The sequence below is a fragment of the Molossus molossus genome, unplaced genomic scaffold (assembly GCF_014108415.1).
Source record: "Molossus molossus isolate mMolMol1 unplaced genomic scaffold, mMolMol1.p scaffold_m16_p_1, whole genome shotgun sequence".
NCBI lineage: Eukaryota > Metazoa > Chordata > Mammalia > Chiroptera > Molossidae > Molossus > Molossus molossus.
The window spans coordinates 81,506,102-81,532,218 of record NW_023425344.1 but is presented as its reverse complement, the minus strand read 5'-3'; the positions used below and the strand labels follow the sequence as shown (position 1 = coordinate 81,532,218).

The 26,117-nt window shown below is 41.7% G+C and overlaps 1 protein-coding gene across 1 annotated transcript; it reads right to left on the bottom strand.

The window, feature by feature from the left end:
* Window positions 1-654: 654 nt before the first annotated feature.
* LOC118630535 (protein FAM47E-like) lies at window positions 655-26,117 on the bottom strand. Its single transcript, XM_036262432.1, has 7 exons — window positions 25,761-26,117; window positions 23,155-23,294; window positions 20,842-20,989; window positions 17,126-17,311; window positions 10,456-10,611; window positions 3,188-3,265; window positions 655-720 (listed from the first exon to the last, which is right to left on the bottom strand). The coding sequence occupies exons 1-7, from the start codon at window positions 26,115-26,117 to the stop codon at window positions 655-657; spliced, it is 1,131 nt and encodes a 376-aa protein (XP_036118325.1).

The window sequence follows — 26,117 nt, the reverse complement described above, 5'->3', positions numbered from 1 at the left end:
GGCTATGCATATATGTTCACTGGCTGTTATTTTTGCCTTCTTTTATCTCATCCTCCCCAGAGCATTGACATTTTTAATAAAAATAATTCTAAAAAATTATTTTAAAATATGTCATCTTGAGTTTACATTGCACTTTATGATCTATGATCTTATGTTATAATACACATTTATTATCAAGACTAACACGCCTAAAAAAGGGGGGGATCTCAGTAAGCTTAATTCACAATGAAAGAAAATTACATTGTAAAGAAAGAATAAAGCAAATATTCACTCAAAACCAGGAAAAATAATACTCTAGGAAAAAGCAATAGAATAATTCTACTTTTATTTATGAATTTATTTTTACAAATAGTTGCTATAACTATGTTATATTTACAATGCTACAAATATATGAGAAGACTGTATGGAAATAGTTATCTCACAGTTGGCAAAAATATATAATATATTGACTAACAAAAGCAGAAGGCCTTTGTGAAATATTCCCAAGTATTAGGTATAAAATTTATGGATGTTGTCAAGTCCAAGGTGTACATCCATGGAGGGACACTCTCATATATTTTGTTTAAAGTTTAATGAGAGAGAAAAATAGCAAATACTAATCTATACAGTAAATAAAATCTATCTAATTATTTTCCTAAATTCTTCTATGTTGACTTATTCTCCAGCAGTCTTCTTACAACCACATTGACAACCCTTATTCATATCTATCTTCTCAAGGAACTAAAAAAAAAGAAGAATGAGAGAAATTTAATTAGATTGACAAACAAAAATTGTACAGTCCTGTCCACAACCACAACCATATCCAAATCTACAATCTCACACTCTAGAACATATATCCTCACAGTACTCAAAATCTCATGTTGATAATTATACTATGATCGATGGTGAACTTTGGAAGGTAGTTGCACAACATCAGAAATACCTAGATCTAATTCACATTTGTTTGGTGCCCACATCCAGACTAGCCAGCTCAGCACAGCCTTTTACTGCTCATCCGTGCTATTGAAAGGCTGCCTCTCATCTGTGTAGCAGACTTAAAGAAGCTACAGGTGGTGCATAGGGCAGAAAATCCAGCAGCAGATGCTGGAATGTATACATAAGTATATGTGCTCATATAGCAGATATGAATGTGTATATACATAGTGTGCATAGACATTGTAGGAGTTAAAAGAGAATAAATGTTCATATATAAATTTAAACAAGTAATGACAGTTTGTATGTGTGTGCGTGTGTATCTGTGTCTGTGTGTATATTTACAAGTGTGTCTTATACATAAAAACTCATAATAGATTCACTCCTTTTTTTTAGTCAAAATATTAGTGATGGAGTAGAGAATATAGCATGTAAGAATAAAGGGTTTTGAGTGAAGCTGTTCTCAGAGGACTCCGATGGAGCCAGGAATATCATCTCTCTTTAGTTAATGCAGCTAAAGGACTACAGCCAGTGTGTCAAGCAGGCTTCTTTCTTCCCAAAATTGAGCTAAAGGTTCATCAACAGAATGGACTAAACCAAGAGGGGACAAGTCAAAACTTTTAAAAAAGTGTTTTGCCACTAAGAATGCTAAGATAGAACCATGAATCATTACAACATCAAGAGCAAATAATGTATCATATAGGTAGTGTATATATAGATATATATAAATATACATCTATATAGATATAGATACATAGTCATGGCAAGAGGAATATATATGTATATATAGACATTTATATATCACTTAATTATATTTATGCTTAAGTATATTAATATATATAAATACATAATCCTATATACAATTGTGTAATTATATAAGCATATTTATATATCATACTATAAATATATATGAATATACTTATGTAATCTTATATACAGATTAGGTAGTTATTATAAATATATAAATGTATAAAAGTATATTAAATATATCTGGCAGACATATTATTGATGCTGAAAGCTAGAGGACAAATTTCACTGGAATTATGTAATGGAATCTTTCAGCCTCATCTCTACCTATACTCTAGAACTCCCCTCACCTTGCCCAATTTAACTTTGAAACGAGTCTAAATCTGAGGTTGGTCAATGTATTTATTTGCCAGAAAGTATAAGCTATTGTTTTTGTTTTGTTTTGTTTTTTGTATCCTCACCGAGGATATTTTTCCATTTTTTTGTTCAGATAGAGTAGGAGGGAGAAAGAGGAAGAGAGACAGAGAGAAACACTGATGTGAAAGGGACACATCAAGTGGCTGCCACATACACAACCCAACCAGGGCTGGGGACAAACTTCAACCGAGGTACATGCCCTTAGTGGAAACCAAACCCGGATCTCTCTGCACCACAGGCCGATGCTCTAACCACTGAGCAAAACCGGCCAGGGCAAGTATAGGCTATTGTTAACTCTTGTAAAGAAAAAGAAATATTGTATCCCATCTCCAGGAACTTTGACCATCTTGGCCGCATAACCTCAAAGGCTCCTCAGGGTGTGTACACAGAGGACACTGGGCAAACACCTGACTTAAGACTAGCTCCAACTATGGCTGGTCTTGGTGCAGAACTTCCTGCTAAATGGTGCTCTGCCAACCTCCCACTCCACCTGTTCCCTACAGTCTTTCAAGGGGGCTGCTCCACATGGCAGGCAGTTGGGGCCAACTTTACAAGTTAGAGGAGGGGAAATTAGAAGGGCAAAAAGAGAAAATGGGAAGGAGATAGAAGACACTGGTGTGCCCCCAGGAAGTGAACTCCTTCTCTGGTCTGTCTCCACGTGTGACTGACAATGATGATATTGTCAATCCCAATTCCATTTTGTTCTGATACAAACCACCGTTCTTTGCCCTCAGATATGGAAGCCAGGGAAACTTAAATACTTCCTGCAGAATTCTGAGTGTTTTAGTAGCAGTCAGAGTTTGCAAGGCGTTTGCCTTGTACATAGTCCCCTTTTACTTTGGTTCCATGAAGGCCAAACCCAAGGCAGGTACATCAGCAGGGAGACAGCTCCTCTGACAGCAGAAACTGAATAGGCAAAATGAAAAAGAGAAAAATGCCAAATCCTAACCCTTGGCCCCTGTCTTGGGAAAAGTGTGCCCTTTCTTCCAGGGGCCCGAGTCCCTGTGTTTGCTTGTCAGAGAATTGTTTTGATTTTGTCAGGGTGCTGACACCTTCCCATGAACAGCTGTGAGCCCTTCAGCATATCTTTCTGAAACAGCCCTTTACTCACGCTTGGCATCCTGTAGCCCTTCCTTAGAATGAACTCCTTAAAGGCAAAGGGGCCGTGAAGTTTTGCAAACTCCTCCTCCTAAAACAGGGTCCACATTAAAAACAAAATAGCAGTCAGAAGCTTAATTTTATATTTGTCCTAATTAGAAGCATTTGATTCTTTACAAAATGCCTCATTTTAAACCACTTTCTCATTTGAAAAGAGGTGTGTATGTTACATTAACAAGTTCATGAATACAAAGGCTTTCAAACGATGTAAACTTCCTCTCCTTTCTCTACCCTTTCTCTAACCCTTATGTTAAAGATAAGCCATAAGTTTTAGCAATTGGACAATAATTGACCTAAAATGTCTGGAATCTAATAAATTTAAGAAGAATAATTATGATACCATGATTTATGGTATTCACCAATATATATGTAGCCCTATGTTCATTGCAGCATTCATTATTCACAGTGACCAAACATGGAAACTATCAAAGTGTCTTTTGATAAATGATTGGATAAAGAAGCTTTGGTACATATATACAGTGGAATTCTACTCAGCCATAAGGAAAGGGAATATACTACTGTTTGTGACAACATGGATGGGGTTTGAGAATATCATGCTAAGTAAAATAAGTCAGAAGTCAAGAACCATATGATTTCACTCATACATGGGCTATAAAACTGAAAACAACAAATGAACGAACAATACAAACAAACAAAAACTCATAGACACAGACAACAATATGGTGGTTACCAGAAGGAAAGGAGGCTGAAGGTAGGTAGTGAAGGGTAAGGGAGGTCAAATATATGGTGATAGAAGAAGACTTGGCTTTGGGTGGTGAACACAGAATACAATGTGCAGATGATGTATTATAAATTTATACATCTGAAACCTATAAATTGTATTAACTAATGTCACCCCAATAAATGTAATTATACATAATTACATATAAGTATATATAATTATATATGTATAATATTATATATAGTATATATAATTATATGTGTATAATATTATATATGTAATTAGATATATATATATATATATATATATATATATATATATATATATATATATAAACTTCCTAAAACTGGCACAGAGCTCCTAAAACCCGTGAAGGTCCTAAGTGATAAGACCCACAAAGGTGAAAGGAGAGCCTTTTGTGATCCATCACAAACCCCTTTCAAGCACACAGGAGTTTATGCTGATGAGATGACTTTTGGGAGCCCATAGGTAGATACATGATGGGGGCTGGGTTGCAGAAGAACCAACCATGTGATGAGAGGGTTGACACTCTCAGCTCCGTCTCTCAGTGGCCAACAATCAATCATGCCTCTGCAATGAAGCCTCCATAAAACCCCAGAAGGATGAGGTTTGGAAAGCTCCCAGGCTGGTACACGTGTGGCGGCTGGGAGAGGGGCGCTCCTACAGAGGGCATAGAAGTTCCACGCACGCCCCTCCCACGTGCCTTGCCCTGCACATCTCTTCCATCTGGCTGCTCCTGAATGTGCACTTGTATAATAAAATGGTAATCTAGTAAGTAAACTGTTTTTCTGAGTTCTGTGAGCTGCTCTAGCAGATGATCAAACCCGAGGAGGGGGCTGTGGGCACCTGAGATGTATATAGCCAGTTGGGCAGAAGCACAATGACAACCTGGACTTCAGCTTGGCATCTGAAGTGAGGGCCGTCTCATGGGCCTGAGCCCTTAACCTGTGGGATCTGACTCCATCTCTAGGTAGATAATGTCAGAATTGAGTTAAGTTGTAGGACACCCAGATGGTGCCCAGAGAATCAGAGGATTTCTTGATGTTTGAAAGGACAAAAACCCTGACACATTCGGTGACCAGAATTGAGAGTGCTAGAGTAAGAAACAGGAGTGTTTTTCTACTCAACACTATATTCACAAATTTTAGATCTTAACTCCAACAGGCATGGTTATAAAGAAAAAAAAAAAAAAGACTTGATCCAGCCCCAATATCTTTGGGGTATTCATGAATTCATTTGGTTTTTCCTTTCATTTATCTGAATTTAAAAATTGGATATATCAAAATATATCATTGTAATTGAGTTCTTTATACTATTTCACCTTCCAGACAGACAAAATCAATAACAGTCAAAACTCATGCATTACCAGAAAGACAGCCATGTCATCATTGTGACTGTCCCTTCCTAGTACACCATTGTCCCCGTGTCTTGTGAATTGAGGTACCACAGCCAAGTGGCACCACCCAAAGTGGACAGGTAAGTCAATCTTCATATATTACAAGAGTATGATCTATAAAAATCAATATAGAACAACTCCATTGTTTTGAATCCTCCCTATGTCTAAACTGCCTGATAAACAATCTTTTTACACTAATAGATATATCAGCCATATTTCCAAAGTTTAGATATTACTTCTTTTTTATGAGCTGATTGTAATTATTTTGGCAAACTTCTTTATTAATTTTTCTGTCAAAATAAAATATTTTTGGAAAATTATTTGTCTTTAACAATTAGTCTTTAAGAATGTATTTCTAAAAGAAGAACTTCTATCAAACAACGGGTTGGCAAGGGTGTGGAGAAAACAAGACTCTAGTACACTGCTGGTGGGAATGCAGATTGGTACAGCCACTGTGGAAAACGCTATGGTGTTACCTCAAAAAATTAAAAATTGAATTGCTATATGACCTAATGATCCCACTTCTAGGAATGTACCCTAAGAAGCTGAAAATACCAATCAGAAAGAATATATGTACCCTCATTTTATAGCAACACTATTTACAATAGCTAAGATCTGGAAATAGCCCAAATGTCCATCAGTAGACAAATGGATCAAAAAGCAGTGGTACATATACACAATGGAGTACTATGTAGCTATAAGAAAGAAACATCTCTTATCCTTTGAGATGACATGGAGGGACCTAGTAAGTATTATCCTCAGCAAAACAAGTCAAGCAGAGAAAGACAAATATCACATGATCTCACTCATTTGTGGAATATAATGAACATAACAGTCTGAGGAATTGGGTAGATCCAGAGAAGTGGAAGTAGGGTACAAACTGACAACCCTCAGAAGAAGGGGTGGTGGGAGGAGGGAAGAGATAAACCACAGAACTTATATGCATGTACGCATAACCAATGGACATGGACATCAAAGTTGATATGGGGTGGGCGGGATGGGAAGGAGGTTGTCAATGGGAAAAAAAGAGAAACATCTGTAACAAAAATAAATTAATAAAAATTAAAAAAAACAAAACAAAAACTTCTAGTGCCCACTCTGATGACTTGAGATTGGGGATAAAGCAAGCATTTTGGAATTTTCTTTGCATACTGTTATGATATCAATAAAGCCTCATCCTGACCCTAAAAAAAAATAAAAAATAAGAGAACTTCTAGACACCTTAAACCAAAAGTTTTATAACCATTTCCCCAAAATATTTGAGAATGTTTAGTTATTTTTAAAAAGTGCAAACAAAATAGTTTAATGTTATGTGTTATATTCACATAAATTTAGATAAGCAGCTCCAAAAACTATACACCAAGAAATTCTGCTGAATATTATTTACATTATTTTGAGGTTTATATATTATAAGCATCTGGTACTCAAAAATTTGTGTCATCTCACATCTCAAAATAAGAATTTCATACCCAGTACTAGCAAAGATAAAAATGACCATCCTTCCTCCAGTCTAAAGGAGGGAGATGAGTAATTTATGAATGAACAAGTAACCAAATTTGTATAGCATTTCACTTTTTCTAAGTATTTTCACATTGAGATCTGGGAGAAGTTTTGAACCTGTTGAAAAAAAGAAGTGCTTCACAAGTATTCTCATTAGAGTCCTGTGCCAGTGTTGCATCAACATCTCTGTGTTTTCAGGACTGCAATGAGGATCTTTCCATTGGAGAGTTGTACACCAGAGAGCAGCGGCAAAGTTTGTGTGCAGTAGAATCGGAGCACATTCTTGTTGTGTGTGTTTGTTGCTTTGTGATATCAGCCTTTATTCCTTTCCTCTCGAATTCTGCAACTCTGCTCAATTGCATAAAGAAGCTTCCTGGTTGCAGTTTTGAAATTCTGTAACATTTATCCATTGCTGATAAAAGTAAATAAATAAACCTTACATGTAATTACTCAAAGAGAACCCATGACATGACATCCATTCTGGTCTCTATGTCATTTATTTCTGCTCTGATCTTTACTATTTCCTTCCTTCTACTTGCTCTGGGGTTTTCTTTTTGTTTGCTTTCTAATTCTTTAAGTTGTGAGGTTAGACAGTCAATTAGAAATTTTTCTTGTTTTTTGAGGTAGGCCTGTAGTGCTATGAACTTCCCTCTCAGAACTGCTTTCGCTGCATCCCATAGATTTTGTGTTGTTGTGTGTTCATTTTCATTGGTTTCCAGGAAGTTTTTGATTTCTTCCTTGATCTCCTCGGTGACCCATTCATTGTTTAATAACATGCTATTTAGCCTCCATGTGTTGAAATGTCTTTGCATGTTCTTGTTGCAGTTGATTTCTAGTTTCATGCCATTGTGATCTGAGAAGATGCTTGATATGATTTCAATCTTCTTGAACTTGTAGAGATTTAGTTTGTGTCCTATCATGTGGTCTATCTTTGAGAATGTCCCATGTGCACTTGAGAAGAATGTGTATTCTGTAGTTTTGGGGTGTAATTCTCTGTAGATATCTATTAAATCCATTTGGTCTAGTGCTTCATTTAGAGTCTCTGTTTCCTTGCTAATTTTTTGCCTAGAGGATCTATCCAGTGCTGTCAACGGGGTGTTGAAGTCCCCAGCTATGATTGTATTGTTGTCGATTTCTCCTTGGAAGTCCTCCAGAAGATTTTTAATATATTTTGGTGCTCCTATATTGGGTGCATATATGTTTATCAAGGTTATATCTTCCTGTTGGATAGATCCTTTCAATATTATGTAGTGGCCGTCTTTGTCTCTAGTTATGGTCTTCATTTTGAAATCTATTTTATCAGATATGAGAATTGCTACCCCAGCTTTTTTTTGCTTTCCATTTGCTTGGAAAATTTTTTTCCATCCCTTCACTTTCAACCTATGTGAGTCTTTTGTTGAGAGATGGGTCTCTTGTAAACAACATATAGATGAGTCATGCTTTCTTATCCAATCAGCTACTCTGTGTCTCTTTATGGGAGCATTCAGTCCATTTACGTTTAAGGTGATTATTGATATGTACTTATTTATTGCCATTTTTGTTTAGTGTGGTTCTATTTTTGTTCCCATTTCTACTGCTAATTACAGCAGTCCTTTTAACATTTCTTGCAGTGCTGGTTTGGTGCTAATGTATTCCCTTAGCTTTTTTTTGTCTGGGAAGCTCTTTATTTGATCTTCTATTTTGAATGATAGCCTTGCTGGGTAGAGTAGTCTTGGATTCAGATTCTTGTTTTTCATGACTTTGATTACTTCATGCCATTCCCTTCTGGCCTGTAGTGTTTCTTGTGAGAAGTCAGCTGAGAGCCTTATGGGGTTCCCTTTGTAGGTAACCTGTTGCTTATCTCTTGCTGCTTTTAGGATTCTCTCTTTGTCTTTAATTTGTGGCATTTTAATTACTATGTGTCTTGGTGTGGGCCTGTTTGGGTTCTTCTTACTTGGGACTCTCTGTGCTTCTTGAACTTGAATGCCTTCTTCCTTCACCAAATTAGGGAAGTTTTCTCTCACTATTTTTTTGAATATATTCTCTATCCCTTGCTCCTTTTCTTCTTCTTCGGGGACTCCTATGATGCGAATATTATTACGTTTCCAGTTGTCCCATAGTTCTCTTAAGCTGTCTTCCTGTTTTTTAATAGTTTTTTCCTTTTGTTTTTCTGATTGGTTGATTTTTTCTACCCTGTCTTCTAATTCGCTGATCCGGTCCTCAGCTTCCCCTACTCTGCTTTTTAAACCTTCCAATGTGTTTTTCATTTCGGATATGTCATTTTTTATCTCTTCTTGTTGGTTTTTAATTTCCATTTGGCTTATTTTCAGTGTCTCTATGTCCTTACTCATGCTGTTCAGCTTCCTCAAGATCATGGCTCTGAATTCTAGCTCTGTTAACATGCCTAATTGCTCCACATTGATCTCATCTTCAGTGGAGGTGGTTTGCTCTTTCATTTGGCTTCTGTTTCTGTGTTTCACCATTTTAGCTATCACTCTGGGCTTTGGAGCCTGTCAAGTTCTCCCTGTGGGTGTTGGTGTTCTGCTGTTTGTGGCTCCCTCTCCTGTGTTTAGATGAGCGAGGAAGGACCCGCGTTGAACACCACTGTCAAGTCTTACTTTCCTGGTTAAAGTTGCCAGCCCAGGAAACGTACTGTTATCCTCTAGCTTTTTGCCTGGAAGCTAGCAGTCTAGGTTAATTGATGAGTTTTGGGTTGTCAGTTGATTGAAAAACTCCCTCTGGTGCTCAGCCAAGGGGCTTTCACGAGGGTGGGGCAGATGCTGGTCCTTAGTGAGCCTCAATTAACACTTCAATGGCCCACAGGGTGGGGTTGGATCTCCGAGGGAGGGGCTGCTGCCTCTCTCAGAGCCCTGGGAAGAAGCAATGTGGCCACCGTCCTGAGTGGCTGCACTCAGCCAAAGCTCCCAGAGCCCTCCAAACCCCGAGTGTCCCGACACAGTTCCAGTCCAGTCTGCCCTCCCTCTGCCGGAGCCCAAGGTGAGTGGCTGTGGCTGTTTTAGCCTCAGTCCCGGCTGCGCTGTGGGGCCGCCTGGGAGTGTAACCCGCGGGCGCCGCTTATAGCTAAGGCCGCTGCCGAGCTGCCGACCGGGCGCTCCCAGCCCCGTCTCGCGCCTTCGCAAGCCTACCGGGATGGAGTCAGTGTCCCTCGTTGTATGGTCCTCGCAAGCTGCTTTTCTGTTGGTTTTTCCCGTCGATTTGTCTGTGTTATAGTTGTAATTCCAGTTTGGTTCTGGGAGACGGTCTGTGTAGCTCCGTTCACTCCGCCGCCATTTTTCGGTCTCATGACATCCATTCTGAATGCTGAAGTGGTCCTACCAGGTCACACCACCCTGTGCACAGCCAGTTTACCCATGGAACCAAACCAACAATGGTAGGAGTAGAATGAGTGGTTGCTTATCTTTGGAGACATTGTGTCTACCAAGAAGTCAGAAGATTTCAAGTCTTGCTTATTGCCCATTCCCCATCTAATGACTTACCTTTCACTTTGCTGGATTTAATGTGGAAGCTATAAGACTTTTGGGAAACTCTGCATTATTCCCGAGACTCTGGCTTCTATATGAGGTAGCAGTTGCACTGTGATAATGTTTAGTTCAGAAGATATAATCACAGCACATACACATACCTGTTTCTCCAACTCCTTTTTTAAATTCTCATCTTGATCTTTACATAAGAGCTTGGGGTCAACCAAAGGTTCATCTGCTGGTTGCCATTTCCACATCTTGGGGTTCAGATACCATGCTCCATATCTCATCTTCACATACTTTGGTTTAGAAGGATTCTATAATAAATAACATGATTCCTGATTTTACTAGGGGTGTTTTGTTTGTTTTGGTTTTCATTTTGATAAAAAAAAATTAGCTTATGAAAGCAGTATCATTTATTTTGAATTTGTGACTTATCCTTGCCAGAGTAGTTTATAAAGTTTCAGTATACCTTGATTTACAAAAGTACATGAAAAGTTCAGGATTAAAGAAATAATGTGGCCCTGGCCGGTTTGGCTCAGCGGTTAGAGCGTCCGCCTGCGGTCCGGAGAGGCCCGGGTTCGGTTCCCGCTAAGGGCATGTACCTCGGTTGCAGTTTGTCCCCGGCCCTGGTTGGTCGTGCGGGTGGCAGCCACTCGATGTGTTCTTTTCACATCGATGTTTCCCTCTCTCTCTCTTCCTCTCTCTCCCTCCCACTCTGTCTGTACAAAAAATGGAAAAATGTCCTCGGATGAGGATTATAAAAAAAAAAAAAAAAGGAAATAATGTGATGGTTAAGCATGGTCTTTGGATTTAGAAAGGACTGGGTTAAAAATCCAGCCTCCTTCACTTAGCAGATATTAAAGTTCATGGGAAAGTCACTTAAATTCTTCACCTGTAAATTAAGATAGCAGTATCCACACCATAGGGTTGTTGAGAAGATTAAAGGAGAGAATTTTGTAAAGCAGCTAATAATCATGTAAAAATTACATATTTCTTTTTTTTTTTGGTACGTGCCCCTAGTGGGCACCAAACCCGGCACTCTCTGGTCCGCAGGCCGACACTCCAACTGCTAAGTCAAACCGGCCAGGGCTACATATTTCAAGGGTAATGACCTTAAACAGTATTTGGTCAACCTAAATGATGTTATTAACCCAGCACTGTGCTCAGCCTTGTGAATGCTACACTGCTTTTTGATCAAAAGGCCACCCAACACCAATTTCTTGCCTCTTCAATTAGAAGTAAGGGGAGGAGAATAAGATGTCATTACTTTCTCTCTCGTTCCTCAGTAATGCATCTGTTGGTACAAAACCCACATACTGTCTCATCACAAAGGGGGATCTAATGCTTGGGAGGGGCAAAGAAACAAGCAACACAAAGATTCTGGTCTTCTCTCTTCTCATTCACATTTAAACTATGAGGTGGAGTGTGTTGGGCACTCAAGGGTCTAGCCAGATACACCTGTCTAAAGCAGAGAGGGTGGAACAGAACAGAGGGGAGGTAAATCCCTCTTCTCAGATCTACATTCACACTGGAATCCCTCCATTGTAAGCATACTCACCTCCTTGCTATTTCCAGAGCACTTCCTTCATGCTTCTGCCTCAGGGCCTTTGCACTCAGGATTCCTACTGCCATAATGCTTTTCCTCAACATACCCATGACTTACTCCCTTACCTATTTCATGTGATCTCAGTAGTATACTTCCTGATCACCCAGTTTAAAAATTGTAACCACCTCACTACAATCCTTGTCTTCTTTCCCTGCCTCATTTTTCATTTTGTGTTTTGTTGTTGTTGTTGTTTGTTTTTTAATCCTCACCCAAGAATATATTTACATTTATCTTCAGACTAAGCGGGAGAGAGAGAGGGAGGAAGAGAGTGAGAGAAACATGGATGTAAAAGAGACACATCGAGTGGTTGCTACCCACATAACCCCAACTGGGGCCGGGGACAAACCACAACCAAGGTACATGCCATTGGCCAGAATCAAACCCAGGACTCCCTGGTCCATGAGCCAACGCTCTAACCGCTGAGCCAAACCGGATAGTGCCTTGCCTTATTTTTCTTAATAGCACTTCTCACCACTTGATATGCTGTATTATTTTTTGATTGTTTGTGTCTGCTTTCACCCTCTAAAATGTAAGCTTCTACAATGATTCCTTGCCACATCACCCTGACATCTACAACAATACTTAGGACACAATGGGTACTCCATCAGTGTTTGTTTAATTAAAGTTGTTTTTGTTTTTTTGTTTTAACTTTGGCATTATTGACGTTTTGAGCCAGATAATTATTTTGGTGGGTGCGGGGGGGAGGGGGCTGTTCTATGCACTGTAGGATGTTTAGCAGCATCCCTGTCCTCTGCCACCTCAATGCCAGTAAGTAATCCCCCCCCAAATTGTGATAACCATAAATGTCATCTCCAGACATTGCCAAATATCCTTGGGTGGGGTGGGGAGCAAAATCACCCTTGGTTGAGAAACACTGAAAAGAAAGAGGGAAGAAAAGAGAGGGGGAAAAAAGTAGAATTGAAGCTATCCCACTGCTCTACTAAAGAACTTGAGTTCTGAAATATGTTATATTGTTTGGTAACCGGTGTTCCTTTAAAACTCAGCACAAACATAAGTTCTTCAGTGGTGCCTTAACTGCATATCTAACCTCACTCTGTGCTTGGTGAAATTGATCACGACCCCTGTCCTGTACAAACCAGGACATCAATTCATTATACTCAATCATTTAGGTGTTGATTCTACTAGACTCTAAGCTCCTTAAGTGCAGAAAACAGTCCTTCATTGCTCCCAGCACTTTTTGGCACATAGTAGTAGATGCCGAGAATTGTTTGTTGAATGAAGGTATAAACAAATAGACGAATGAATATACAGGGCTAAAGAAAGATATGCTAAGGTAGAGGCACAGAAGGCATTGAGAGATTAGAAGAATAAATTAATGTCAACCAAAAGACCTGGAGAAAACCCACGGGGAAAACTGGCATGTGACCTGTGTCTAAAGGGAGACAAGCATGCAGACACGGGAAGAGGCCACTTCAGGCAGAGAGACTATCGTGAGCAAAGGTAAGGTAGTGGGAAAGCTCGGAGTTTTAAAGAACACAGACGGGGCCCTGGCCGGTTTGGCTCAGCAGTTAGAGCCCATCGGCCCATGGATCAGAGAGTCCCGGGTTTGGTCCTGCAAAGGGCACGTTCTGGGCTGCCGTTTGTCCCTGGCCCCAGTGGGGTCACGCAGGAGGCAGCCACTCAATGTCTCTCTCACATCGATGTTTCTCTCTCTCGTTGTCCCCCTCTCCCTCCAGCTCTATCTGAAGATGAATGCAAAATGTCCTCTAGTGAGGATTTTTAAAAAAGAACACCGAAGGGAAGAGTATAGCAGGTCAGAGAGCACGTGGGGGAAACATGGGACTTCCACTTCCAGAACAGGGTAAACAGTTTTACCCTCCCAACAGCAACAACAACAGAAAAAGACAGTGTGTGTGTGTAAAAACAGTTTTTAAGACACTGGACATCAAAAAAGAAAAGACAATGATCCCTGAGAGGCAGGAAACCAAGGAGATAAACCCCACAAGTGCCACAGCTCACTGTGGGGCGCCTCCAGGCCACAGTGCAGGGAGGAGCGCAGGAGCAGCCCAGTGGGCTTTGAGATCAGCAGACAGGCCCTGGCCAGTTTGGCTCAGCGGTCAGAGCGTCGGCCTGCGGTCCAGAGAGACCCGGGTTCGGTTCCCGCTAAGGGCACGTACTTCGGTTGCAGTTTGTCCCCGGCCCTGGTTGGTCGTGCGGGTGGCAGCCACTCGATGTGTCCCTTTCACATCGATGTTTCTCTCTCTCTCTCTCCCTCCCACTCTATCTGTACAAAAAATGGAAAAATGTCCTCGGGTGAGGATAAAAAAAAAAAAATTATAGAAAGAGATCAGCAGACAGCACTGGAAATCCAGAAAGACGAGGGCAGCTCACGTTGGCAGCCCAGCCTGCAGAGAAAGGAGTTCTAGAGGCTGGCACAGTCTCTCTCTGCCTGGGTGGAGGAAACTACCAGAGGTCTGGGAAGAAAGCAACCAAAAGGATTAGAGGGACAGTGCCCAGCATGCAGACAGGGTCGGGGACAGTGCCCACACCCACCCGAGAAACCTCCTGATTCACAGGACACTGGCGGGAATACACCGAAGGGTCTTGCCTCGGCAGCAGGGAATCATAGATTAAACATTTCTTGGACCTTCCCAACAGATCTTAAAGGCAAGGCTCAAAAGGATCAAACTTTTCCAAGTAACTTTAACTATACCCCAGAACAAAACTCAAGTTTATATAAACACAAAACTACCCAACTCCCAATAAGGTAAAATTCATAATGTCTGGCCAGGCACACAGAGAGGCAAGGAAGCATGAGGCAGTGAGTCAGTGAAGGGCAACTCACACAGAACCAGCAGAGCTGTTACACTGAGCAGACAAGAACGTCAAAAGAGTTCTGATTATATTCTGTATGTTCGACGATTAAGTAGAGACACAGAAGATATGTATTTTTAAAAACCCATGTTCTACTTCTTAAGATGAAAATTATAATGTATGAGATGAAAAATGCATTGGATGGGATTAAGAACAGACTAGACATTGCAGGAGAAAAAAAAAACATTAGAGAATTTAGATACATAGCAATAGAAATAGAGAGAAAAGAAAATTAAAAACTGAACAAAGCAGCAATGAGCGGTGACACAACTTTATGCAACCTGATTACATGTAATTACAGTCCTGGGAGTGGGTTTGAGAGACCAAAAATGTTTGAAGAAATAATGCTCAAAATTTTCCAAATTTGATGAAAACTGTAAACCCATGGATCAAAGACGTTCAGCAAACCCCAAGTTCAAGAAACATGAAGAAATATCCACCAAGGTATGTAATTATCATATTACTCAAAACCAGTGACAAAAAGAAAATGTTCAAAGCAGAAAAGGAATAAAACACATCCAGAAAAACAAAGACAAGGATGACAGAAGATTTCTCCTCAGACACAACTCAACCAAGAAGACAATAAGGGGACATCTTTAAAGTTCTGAAACAGCCCTAGCTGGTTTAGGTCAGTGGTTAGAGTGTCGGCTTACAGACCAGAGAGTCATGGGTTTGATTCCAGTCAAGGGCACGTACCTTGGTTTCAGTCTGATCCCTGGCCCAGGTCAGGGTCATGAAGGAGGCAACCACTTGATATGTCTCTCTCTGTCTCTCCCACTCCCTTCCTCCCTCCCACTCTATGTGAAAATCAATGGGGAAAACTATCCTCGGGTGAGGATTAAAATAAGAATAAGAATAATAACAATAATAATAAACATAAAGATAAAAAACAGTATGTTTAAAAAATTAAAATAAATAAAGTTCTGAGAACAAACTGAACACTGTGAACCTGAAATTGTATATCCACAAAAATATCTTGAAAAATTAAGGGAGACTAAAGATGTTTTCAGACAAACAGAAGCTGAAAGAATTCATCACCAGCATATCTACACTAGAAGGAGTGTTAAAGGAAGTCCTTCAAGAACAGGACCATGTGGAAACATATTTTGAACTTTTGCATAGTGACCCTCCATCTGCCAGTCAAAGGTTCCATTGTGGCAATAACCATGATGGTTTAAAATGAAGCATTTGTGCAATTATTTGTAAGTTCAAGGAATTGAGCAATGTCATTCATTCACCCGGATTCAGGACAACCAGTGGTTCGGGGCCCAGGGGTGGTGGACATAATTTTTCAGTCCAGCAACAGTTTGTACTTTACACTTTAGGAATATGAGAGGAAAAGAGAATATTTATAGAGCTGATATTAGTGATGGAATGCATAGTTTTCATAAACCTTATGCAACAGAGCCAGGGACAGAAAACATCATGTATATAAAAATAGGTCAGTCGATTGTGTTTGATTGTAAAGGACAAGGTTAATATGTCCAAACTGTTGAAAATATAGTATCAAAAATTAGGTATGAAATGCAGAGAGTAATTGAAGATAATATATGTCTTTCCCTTTCAGAGAAAGGCACTCTCTCCCCACCCCCACTCCCAATTCCCATTTAGGCACTCAGGTCTTTGTTGGATTGGCACATTTGACTTGTGTATATGTTTGCAATAACACGTTGTGTGAAAAAGTGAAAAAGTACTTAGGGGCCCTTTGGAACGTAGCGTGTATTTCCCCTCTCTGTTACCTTGTTCTGCCTCCACAGCAAATCATCACTGGAAACCGAGCAAGTTATTAATGATCAGGCAAGCATGCCATCAGGAAAGATGGTGTGTGCTCAGTTAGATTCCCCTAAAATTTCAAGAATTCTTTGGATGTAAAATGGACAGTGTTCACAATCATTAATTGCAGCATTTTACTGTTGCAATAATAAACATTCACACATATTTCCACTGCCAGTTAGAATTTCAACATATAAAAACAAAAAGATGTGTTTCGACATACGAAACACATAAAGAGATTATCTCAACATAGAAAACACATAGAATAACGATGACTCTTTAGATATTAACACTAACGCCACTGAACAGTATTGTTAATGGTGTGGATAAATGCATCCAGCCAGCCCTCTGCAGCGGGCCTCCCAACCTTGGCTTGAAACCAGTATGGGCATTTTTTTTTTTTATCTACATATAAATATGCAGTGCCCTGATTGTATAACTGACTTTGTTATATGTATTAAATATTAATTCATTTAACAAATATTAAACATTAAAAAATTCAAGAATTCTACTGAAAAAGACTTGTGCCCCTTGTAGTACCAAAATTCAAGAACACATAAGATTTTAATACAAAATTGTCTTTGATTTTCAGTCTTCTCCACTTTTGCAGTTACCTGAGGTTTCCGCCCTAGATCCTGGGAAATTTTTGACCCATGCTGTTTCGTGATTCCCAAATTCTTCTTCAGTTCTGAGGGAACCTGGTCAAGTTTCACTATGTGGACCTGATCATGGCTTGGTTCGCACTGAAAGTCAAGTTCAAATTGTTTCATGATGTACTCCTCATCAATCTTTGAACTTCCCTGGAAGAATATCATATGGCATAAGTCAAGGACAAATGGTGAAATGCTCCTTGCTTTCTTCTTTAATCTAAAGGAAGGATTTGACCTTGGCTGGGGAAAAGGTAGTTTGGAGAAGTAGAAAAAGCTCGCTCAGCGTTCATGAAGACAAGAAGTACAGCTGACCCCTGAACAATGAGGGGGTTATTTAGGGGTGCTCATCTCCAGCACAGCTAAAAATTCTGTATAACTCTTGACTCCCCAAGAACCTAACTACCCTTGGTATTTACGTGGTGGGGTATGCCTGGGGGAGGGATTGGTTCCACGATCCTCCCACCACATTCTCCCCCACCTGTTTACACTCCCCCCATTTCACCCCACCCCCCTGAGATGCTCAAGTCTCATTTATAAAATGGTGTAGATTGATGATACAGCCGGCCCTCCGCATCTGGGCTCCCAACTGTGGACTGAAAACAGTATGGGGGGATATATATATATATATATTTTTTTTTTTTACCTCACCCGAGGACATTTTTCCATTTTTCGTTCAGATAGAGTGGGAGGGAGAGAGACAGACAGAGAGAGAGAAACATCGACGTGAAAGGGACACACCGAGTGGTTGCCACCCACACAACGCAACCAGGGCCGGGGACAAACTGCCACTGAGGGACGTGCCCTTAGCGGGTACCAAACCCGGATCTGTCTGGACCACGGGCTGACACTCTAATCGCTGACCCAAACCGGCCAGGGATGGACATATATTTTTAAAAATCTGCATATAAGTGGGCCAGCACAGTGCACACCATCTTGTTCAAGGGTCAGCTGTATGTGGGGTCAGCAGGACTTAGTGCCTTAAGAGACAATCTAGGACCTACAAAAGCAGTGAGTTTTTGAGGGAATGAGTGGACCTGGGAAAAATTTAGGCTCTTTGACCAAAAGCAAACTTCTCCAACCCTTTAGAGTGGTGACATCTGTAGAGGTATTTTCCAGACATGTCCAGAAAAGTGTTTGTTCTGCTTACAGACCCTGCTGAGAGAAGCTGCCCCATCAGGCTCCTGCTGAAGAAGGTGACTGTAGTCAACCATATTCTGTGCAGAGAACCACCCCTCACGCCTTCCCCCGCCACAGCCAGTGAGGGTGGGACGAGCACATTAAGAGCCGCTAATCAGTAGGCTGACCCTTGACTTATGATGTGGCTAAAAAACAGCCTAGACTTGCAGGGGACAGAATCTGCCTCTCCACAGTATGCCTCTGGCATAAGAATTATTTGGACTTGATGGTTTTGACAAACAGGAGACAAAATTGGAAAAGCTCTGGAAAAGGGTAGAAGTTACCCTTTTGTAAGAGAAATGTACATTTATGAAGGAAATCTCCATTTATAAGGGTATCTCACTGTCAGTACCGGGAAGAGAAGAGAGACTTGAAATCATAAATAATGCTTATCATGGAGAACGCACCTATTTAATCTTGTTTACCTCGTTTTCCCGGTCACCTCCTTAGAACTGGCTCCCCCACACTGCTTTCCTTTTCCTTTGGCTGAAGATGGTATTTAAGCCTGTATTCTAAGCCACCTGGGAGAGTTACTCATTTTTCCCTGGGTATTTCCCATGTATGTATGCTAACAGGGGTTAATAAACTTCTGCTTATTTTTCTCTTGTTAACCTGAATTTTGTTATAGAAGCCCCAGACAGAACTTAGAACTTAACACAATCCCACTTTAGAAATATAAATTGGGGAACACAGAGACAAGGAGGCCATTAGCAACAGAAACTGATGTTGGAGTGACATTCATAGCGAGAAGTCATGAAATACAGTCAGACACATACAGGGAGGAGTAGAGTGAAAACCAGGCTGAAATAACCATGAAGCAGAAGCAGAGCAAGCAGAGTCAATGAGGTAAGAAATGAACAGCGTGGAAGGAAAGTAAAAGCTAATGCTATGGAGAAAACACCGCAAAGTGATGTGACAGGGACCTAGGCAGGATAACTGAAGTAAATATGAGACCTTGGTCATAGGGCACTGAAAATAGGCTTGTCACCAGAGTAGCTGAATTACTATCCTACATTCCTACATTTCCTGCTTAGACATAGTAGTCTCTGGCAGTAGAATGGGAGAAGTAGAAGGGATGGGATTCAGGTAATCCAGTCCCGCAGATGACTGACAAACTCCAGGTAGATTGAGCATCATCTGTCTCCACCAGCGTCCTCACTCCAGTCACCCTGCAGGGAGCCTCCCCTCCTACTCTCAGCCAGTCAGTTGCAGTTGGGCTGGACACACCCATCTCTTGGCTTCAGGATTAAACATGTGACCTGGCCTAGCCAATAAGCATATTTCATTTCTGAACTCATTGTGCATAATTCAGGCACAAGGTATGTAACCCAGGTTAGTCCAGTGAGAGTGAGCCCTGGCTGCTCTTTTCCCACATAGGTTGCTACATGGTAAGATATAAGCTGTAGTGGCTACGCTGTCATCTCTTGGGGAAAGACTGCTAGAAAATGGAGTCAGAGAGGGGAGAGCATCCAAGAGATAGGGAGAGATCGTGTTAGCACCTAGATCCAGCCATGCCTGCAGCTCCTAAGACCTCTGGATGGTTCTCTTTACTTTCTTAATCCAGTCTGAATTATATTTCAGTCACTTGCCAATGAAATGATCCTAAATAACACATTGACTAGGACTAACACACTCAAAAAATGAGTAAGGGAGCTTTCTAACCCTAGGAGGTCTCAAATCCAGGAAAAGCATCGGGAATCTAGACATGTACAGAGACCTGGGAACAGGAATATGTAACTAAATAGGTTCTTGGAAGGAGGGCAAGGAAAGGCCTTGATAACTGAGTCAAAACTCTCTTTATGTCAGAAGAACTTTTGCTAAAAGTTGTAGTCAAGTATAGCTGACCAATAAATATAACAGAAAAATGAGTTTAAGGAATGAAGGAAAGAGGGAAAAGAAGATCCTGACATTGAAATGGAAAATAAAAATATAAAACAAAAGGTGGGGAAAATGGAATGTTGTCCAAAGGCTATAACCGCAGTTATAAAATGAATAGGTTCTGGGAATGTACTGCACAGCATGGAGACTATATTTAACACTACTGCATTATATACTTGAAAGTTGCTAAGTGAATAGATCTTAAATGTTTTCAGCGCACACCCAAGAAAAAGGTAGTTATGTGAAGTGATGAATGTGGTAACTAGCCCTATTGTGGTCATCATTTTGCAACATATCCGTGTATCAAATCATCACACTGTACACCTTAAACTACACAATGTTATATGTCAAGTATCTCTCAAGAGAGCTGGGAGAAGAAAAGACAGCCACTCAAAACATATGAAAAAGCAACAATGATGGGAGACATAAGCAATAAACATTCAAATTGGCTGCAAACTTGAAAAGTTTCCAGGGATTCGTCTACAAGAAATATTTCTATTATAAATGGTGGGAGAGGCATAAAGATTTCTTTATGACTTTATTTGACTTAGATAATAGCCAAACGCTGTTTTTTAACAAAAGTAACTTTGAGCATGACTTTAAAGGTTGTATTACTACTATCTTACAATCTCAGTAGCCCAGTTGCAGAGGTCACTGACTGCTTTACGTGCTCTTTCATAAGGATCTGGAGCATCTTCATGGAGCAAATCCTTTTTCTTTGGCTTCTCTTTTTTAAGTGACTGGACTGGATGTGGCTGAGGAGTCTTCTTGAGACTAAAGATAATGGGATCATCAAAGTATTACAATGTGAGCCACCATTAATTCAAGTGAATTTCCAACAGTAACTTGAAGGAAAGGAGATCATAAAACAAGTATTTCCAACAGTTTCTTGCAAGCTCATACTAATTATTTTAATTTTTTAAAGATTCTATTACTATTATCAATAACATAAAGACAAGTATACTATGATTAATTATAACAATTAAAACTTTGCCTTGGCTGGTTTGGCTCAGCAGTTAGACCGTCAGCCCATGGACCAATGAGTCGCAGTTTCGAGTACGGTCAAGGGTAAATACCTCAGTTGCAGTTTGACCCGGCCCTGGTGGGGGTCGTGTGGGAGGCAACCATTCGAAGTGTCTCTCTCACATCAATGTTTCTCTCTCTCTCTCCGTCTCTCCCCTCCCTCCCACTCTATCTGAAGAAAAATAGAAAAATATCCTTGGGTGAGGAGTGAAAAAAAAACTTATATAGCACTTTACCATTATAAGGTGACTTTTAAGGTGATGAGTACCAGTTACTAAGACATGTGCCAGGTGAAAGCGTAAGTTGCTGTGTTTGGGAGTCTGCGGAGGACTCAGAAAACCTTGACAAGTAGGAGACGTCCTTGACCTCTCTGTCCCTCGTCCCTAAAATCTAGCCTATTAATAAGTCTGAGAGATTTTAATTCTGCCTTCTTCTCTGGACTGCTGCAAAAGGCTCCTCGAGGTGCCTCTGAAAAGTCCCTTAGCATCCCATTAAGTCCCAGCCCTTAATCCCTAACCCATTCTCTACACTGCAGCCAAAATTGTCCTTTCAAAATATAAATCTTATCATATCAAATGCAGTCACCCTCCATCCTTGACTAACCTCTCTTCAATAGCTTCTTTTTCGGAATTGAGTTCAATTCACATATGTAATAACTTGCTAATGGCTCGCTGAGGGTCAAGAATGTAAAGATGCTCCCAGGGACACACTGACTCACACTGCTGGAGTCTCCACGGGGATCCCTTCATACAGCACTGCTCCCTCTTCCCCACCCTGGTTCTGAGCAACTTGAAAAATGATGCAAAGGGCAAAGATGAAAACCAACATGTCGCCTTTCTTACTGACAGCAGGTCCAAGAGGACTTGGTCACTGAAACCCAGACCTGGGCAGACTGTTTAAGCCTGGCCCCAGCAGGGTGGAGCAGAGCGGGGCTCCCCTCCAGAAAGGAGGAACAGAGGAGAACTTGTGCATCCCATGGGCTATCTTGCTTCCCAGGGAAAGGAGGGCAGAGCTGAGATGAGCATGCTCGGATGTTCTCCCCAAATTTACACTCAGGGGCCATTGGAGCTCCTATCACCCTGCGTCTCTCCCTTACAAACATGTATCATTTCATACAGTGGATTTTCCCTCAGTTCTCCTCCACGCAGGTAAATTGTGTGACTGGCAAAGCTTTCTATGGCCCCTTCCAAACACCCTGACCGTGGTTCTGGGTCCTCCGTGAGTGGTCTGGGTGCTGTGGGTGGGTTTCTCTCTAGCACACCCACACTCTTCAGTGCCTGCCAGGGACACCACTTAATTTCAAAAGCCAAATGCATATCCCAAATCTATTTATGTCAAGTACACTTATCATTTCACTGCAGTTTCATTTTAAATTAAATCTTACATGAGTTGGGAAAACAAGCGTGGAGTCCAAAAGAGGTTGTTTCTATGCAGACCCACACTCAAAACTTGGTTTACATTAAAAGGCTAGCATGTAAATGAGTGTACAGTTGCATTCTGGGGTAAAATAACATGTTTTAAGTTCTCAAGTGTCATTTTTTACAATTCCCTGTATTAATTTTTATTTTTTGATCCAACCAACTACTGGTCCCATTCATGGGAATCAAAGGGCTTCTCCATAACTAATTCAAAGAGCCATTGTGGGCCGATCAATCAGGTTTTCTGTAGTTTTCCTCTTTTCTCGTGGCTCTCATAGTCGTGGCCACGCGCCTGTGTTTGCTTCACTGCTGGATAATAGTAATCCCTTAATTTAAAACTACTATTTAGAGCAGGACTCCAGGCTCCTTGCCTCCTCCTTGGTAACTGTTACTTTTGCTTCTGTTGATTATTCTAAAGATGAGGCACTTTGAGAAGGTACCTCCCGGAATGTGTCATCAGGCGACAGGAACAAACGAGGGGTTGAGAACAATACTTACAGTCCCGGGTGGTCTTGGGTGGGACGTTTTTTCAACAGCTTTTCGGGTTCCTTTGGTTTTTGCCCAATGCCTTCACAACGAGCCCACGCATCCGCCAGCTTCCTGTCAGGATCCAGCACTTTCAGCACCTTTAATAGGAGCTACACACGAAAATAGATTTGGTGGGAGAGAAGAATAATGTGCTGAGAATGGGCCCCTTGATCCTGAAACAGAACAGATCACCTCGCCCCTTCGCTTTCCCTTCAGTTGGTCAGTGCAGTCATCAGTCCCTGTGCAGATCCAGCTGGGTGCTGGGTAAACTTCCATCACCTACACTCAGGTGGGCAGCCTTTGTGCTAAAAGGCCATCTCCTCGGGTGGAGTGGTGCCTGTGGGTCTGCCCCGGTCCCAGCTGGCCCACTGAGTACTTCGAAAGGATTTCTGTGGTTTTGGACTGTGCAGCATTCCTTCTTCTCCCTGAGAATGACAGTGTCTAGATTTTTCTTTGGAGAACCATCTCTCCCTCCTCTCATAATCCTCGCGGCCTGCATTGGCCTGACCCATTCTCAGGCCACAGGCAGGACAGTCCTATCACAACCTAAACCAGCCACTCTTCCAGAACAGGCACATAACCCAGGTTGGACCCATAGGAATTAAGGTATGGAATTTTGCTGAAACCATGCAAAAATAAATGTTCTTTTTCCGGCTAGATTTATATCTAGAGCTGCTGGTGGTCATCGTAGCACCATAAAAAGTGATCTGGCCTCAGAAAAAAGCCAACACACCTAGTTGAACACAGAAATAAGGACAGAATCTATGTGCCCCTGAGGTTATGTAAAAACAGTCTGTTTGTCACTGGCTCCCAGGTGCTCACCTGCAGAAGGCAGTGCAGGAACGCCTCAGGTGGAAAATAACTGCTTAGACATTCTAGTTGCACTTTCTACAGACATCTCTGCCACTGACCATTTCTGTACTGTGCATGGACATTTACTGAGCATCTGCCATATGTCAGGTATTGGTGGTACACAGTAAAAGACACAAAGCCCTCCTCACTTATTCTAGTGAGGAGCCCAGTGGTGACAAGTGCTATGTTGAAAAACAGATCATGGTGAGGGATAGAGAATGAGGGTGGAAGAGAAATGTTATTTTACACGGTCTCTCAAATAGGAGATAATCCAGCAAAGATCGAACGGAAGTGAAGGAGTGAGCTCGGCGGACATGCGAGGCAAGTGTCCCAGACACAGGAACAGAGATCTGAACTGGAAATGTTTCTCATGCTCACAGAAACAGCAGGCAGGAGGCCAGAGTGGCTGCAGCCAGTGCGAGCAGAGCAGCAGGTGGTGAGGTGGGACGGGGAGCAGAAGGCAGGTGGGGTGGAGAGCAGAACACGCAGGGCCTTTCAGACAACAGCAAGGACAGCGGGGTGAGGATGGGTCACTGGGGGGCTTTGCACAGGAGTTCAACTTTCTGAGCTGTCATGCTCACTGCGTAGGGAACAGACTGCAAGGGTGGGGCGGGGTGGTAGGCACTACTACTTTCCTGCCCAAAGTCCATTCTGCTCTATTTCTTGAAATCTAATGATTTTGTTCTGTATCATGTTCAACATTGCAAGGCCAACCAAGAAACTAAATTTTCTAGACTCCCTACCATGTAGGAGTGATTAGATGAATGACCTATTCCCTGGGGAAGCTATCACAGTTGTCCCCTGAGCAACTAGGAGGTAAGGGGTACCAACCCCTGCACAGTCCAAAATCCACGTAGAACTTTTGACTTCATAGTTGGCCCTTAGCATCCATGGATTCAACCAACCTCAGATCAAAACAGTATTTTAGATCCTTGGTTGAAAATGTGAATATACTGTTTTCTATATGCAGTTGCTTGAAACTGCGCAGGCAAAACCCATAGCTAGGGAGGACCCACTGTATTGATTGAAAAAGCACCACATAAGTGAACCTGAGGAGTTTGATCCAGTTCAAAGGTCAAGTGTATTTGCCTAATTAAAAGACAGAGTAAGTTGGCAAGTATCCTTTAACCTTTGCCCCTTCCCCCTTCTTCTTTGAAAGACTGCATGCCTGGAGGTGTGGAAACCTTTCTGAGATACAAGAACTAGGGACATAGGCTGAGGATGATGGAGCTGGAAGTCAAAGATGCCTGGGACCATGGTGACATAACGGAGCTGCTGCCCAATCCTGGCCTGACAATTTGGTGAATAATTTCTGTGACCTTTCAGGTTCTTGTATGCCCCATAACCATCGCTTAGTAAGTACTTATGGACACGTCCTAAGACCAGGTTCAAGTGACAGAAGTAAGACTTAACACACCTGCCCCGTCGTGTCCCCGCTGAAAGAGTGACAGGCAAAGTAGACTGGCAGCCCTTCAGGGGAAAGGAAGTCGAGTGTTTCCAGTTGCTGGATCTGATCAATGGTGCCCCTCACAGGAAGCAAAGGGAAATGGTTCTGGAAGAAGCTGCCCCGACCCCCACCACAACTCTCACCCTGGAGAGACACCCCTCCTCCTCTCAGCCTTGTAAGCATGTTGACCCTCAGAGGGAACACCCCGTCTCTCTGAGGAGGATTGTTCCTAGGCCCCGGGAAGCCCTCCCACACCCGAGGGAGGACTGCAGATCACCTCTGGCGGCATATCTTCTCCCAGGTTTGGGAACCGAGCCAGGGGGTGTGGGGTCAGCTGGGCTTCAATGTCGGCCACGAAAGCCTTCCGTGCCAGCTGCGCTGCTGAGAGCTTGGAAAACTTCACTGCCTGGAGCAGCTCATTCTGCTCCTTGGAACGTCGGGGAGGTCTGTTCTCCTCAAGGCCCCGAATGATCATGCCTTCTTCGCAGGGAGGGCAGCCTGTCCTGAAGTCGTCTAGTCCATTTCTCACAAATACCCACCGCTTCGCGTTCATGGTGGTGGGGTACGGTGGCCTGTCCTCAGCATTCGTGAAACACTGGGAAGGCACCTTCTCTCTGTACCTGAAAGACAACAT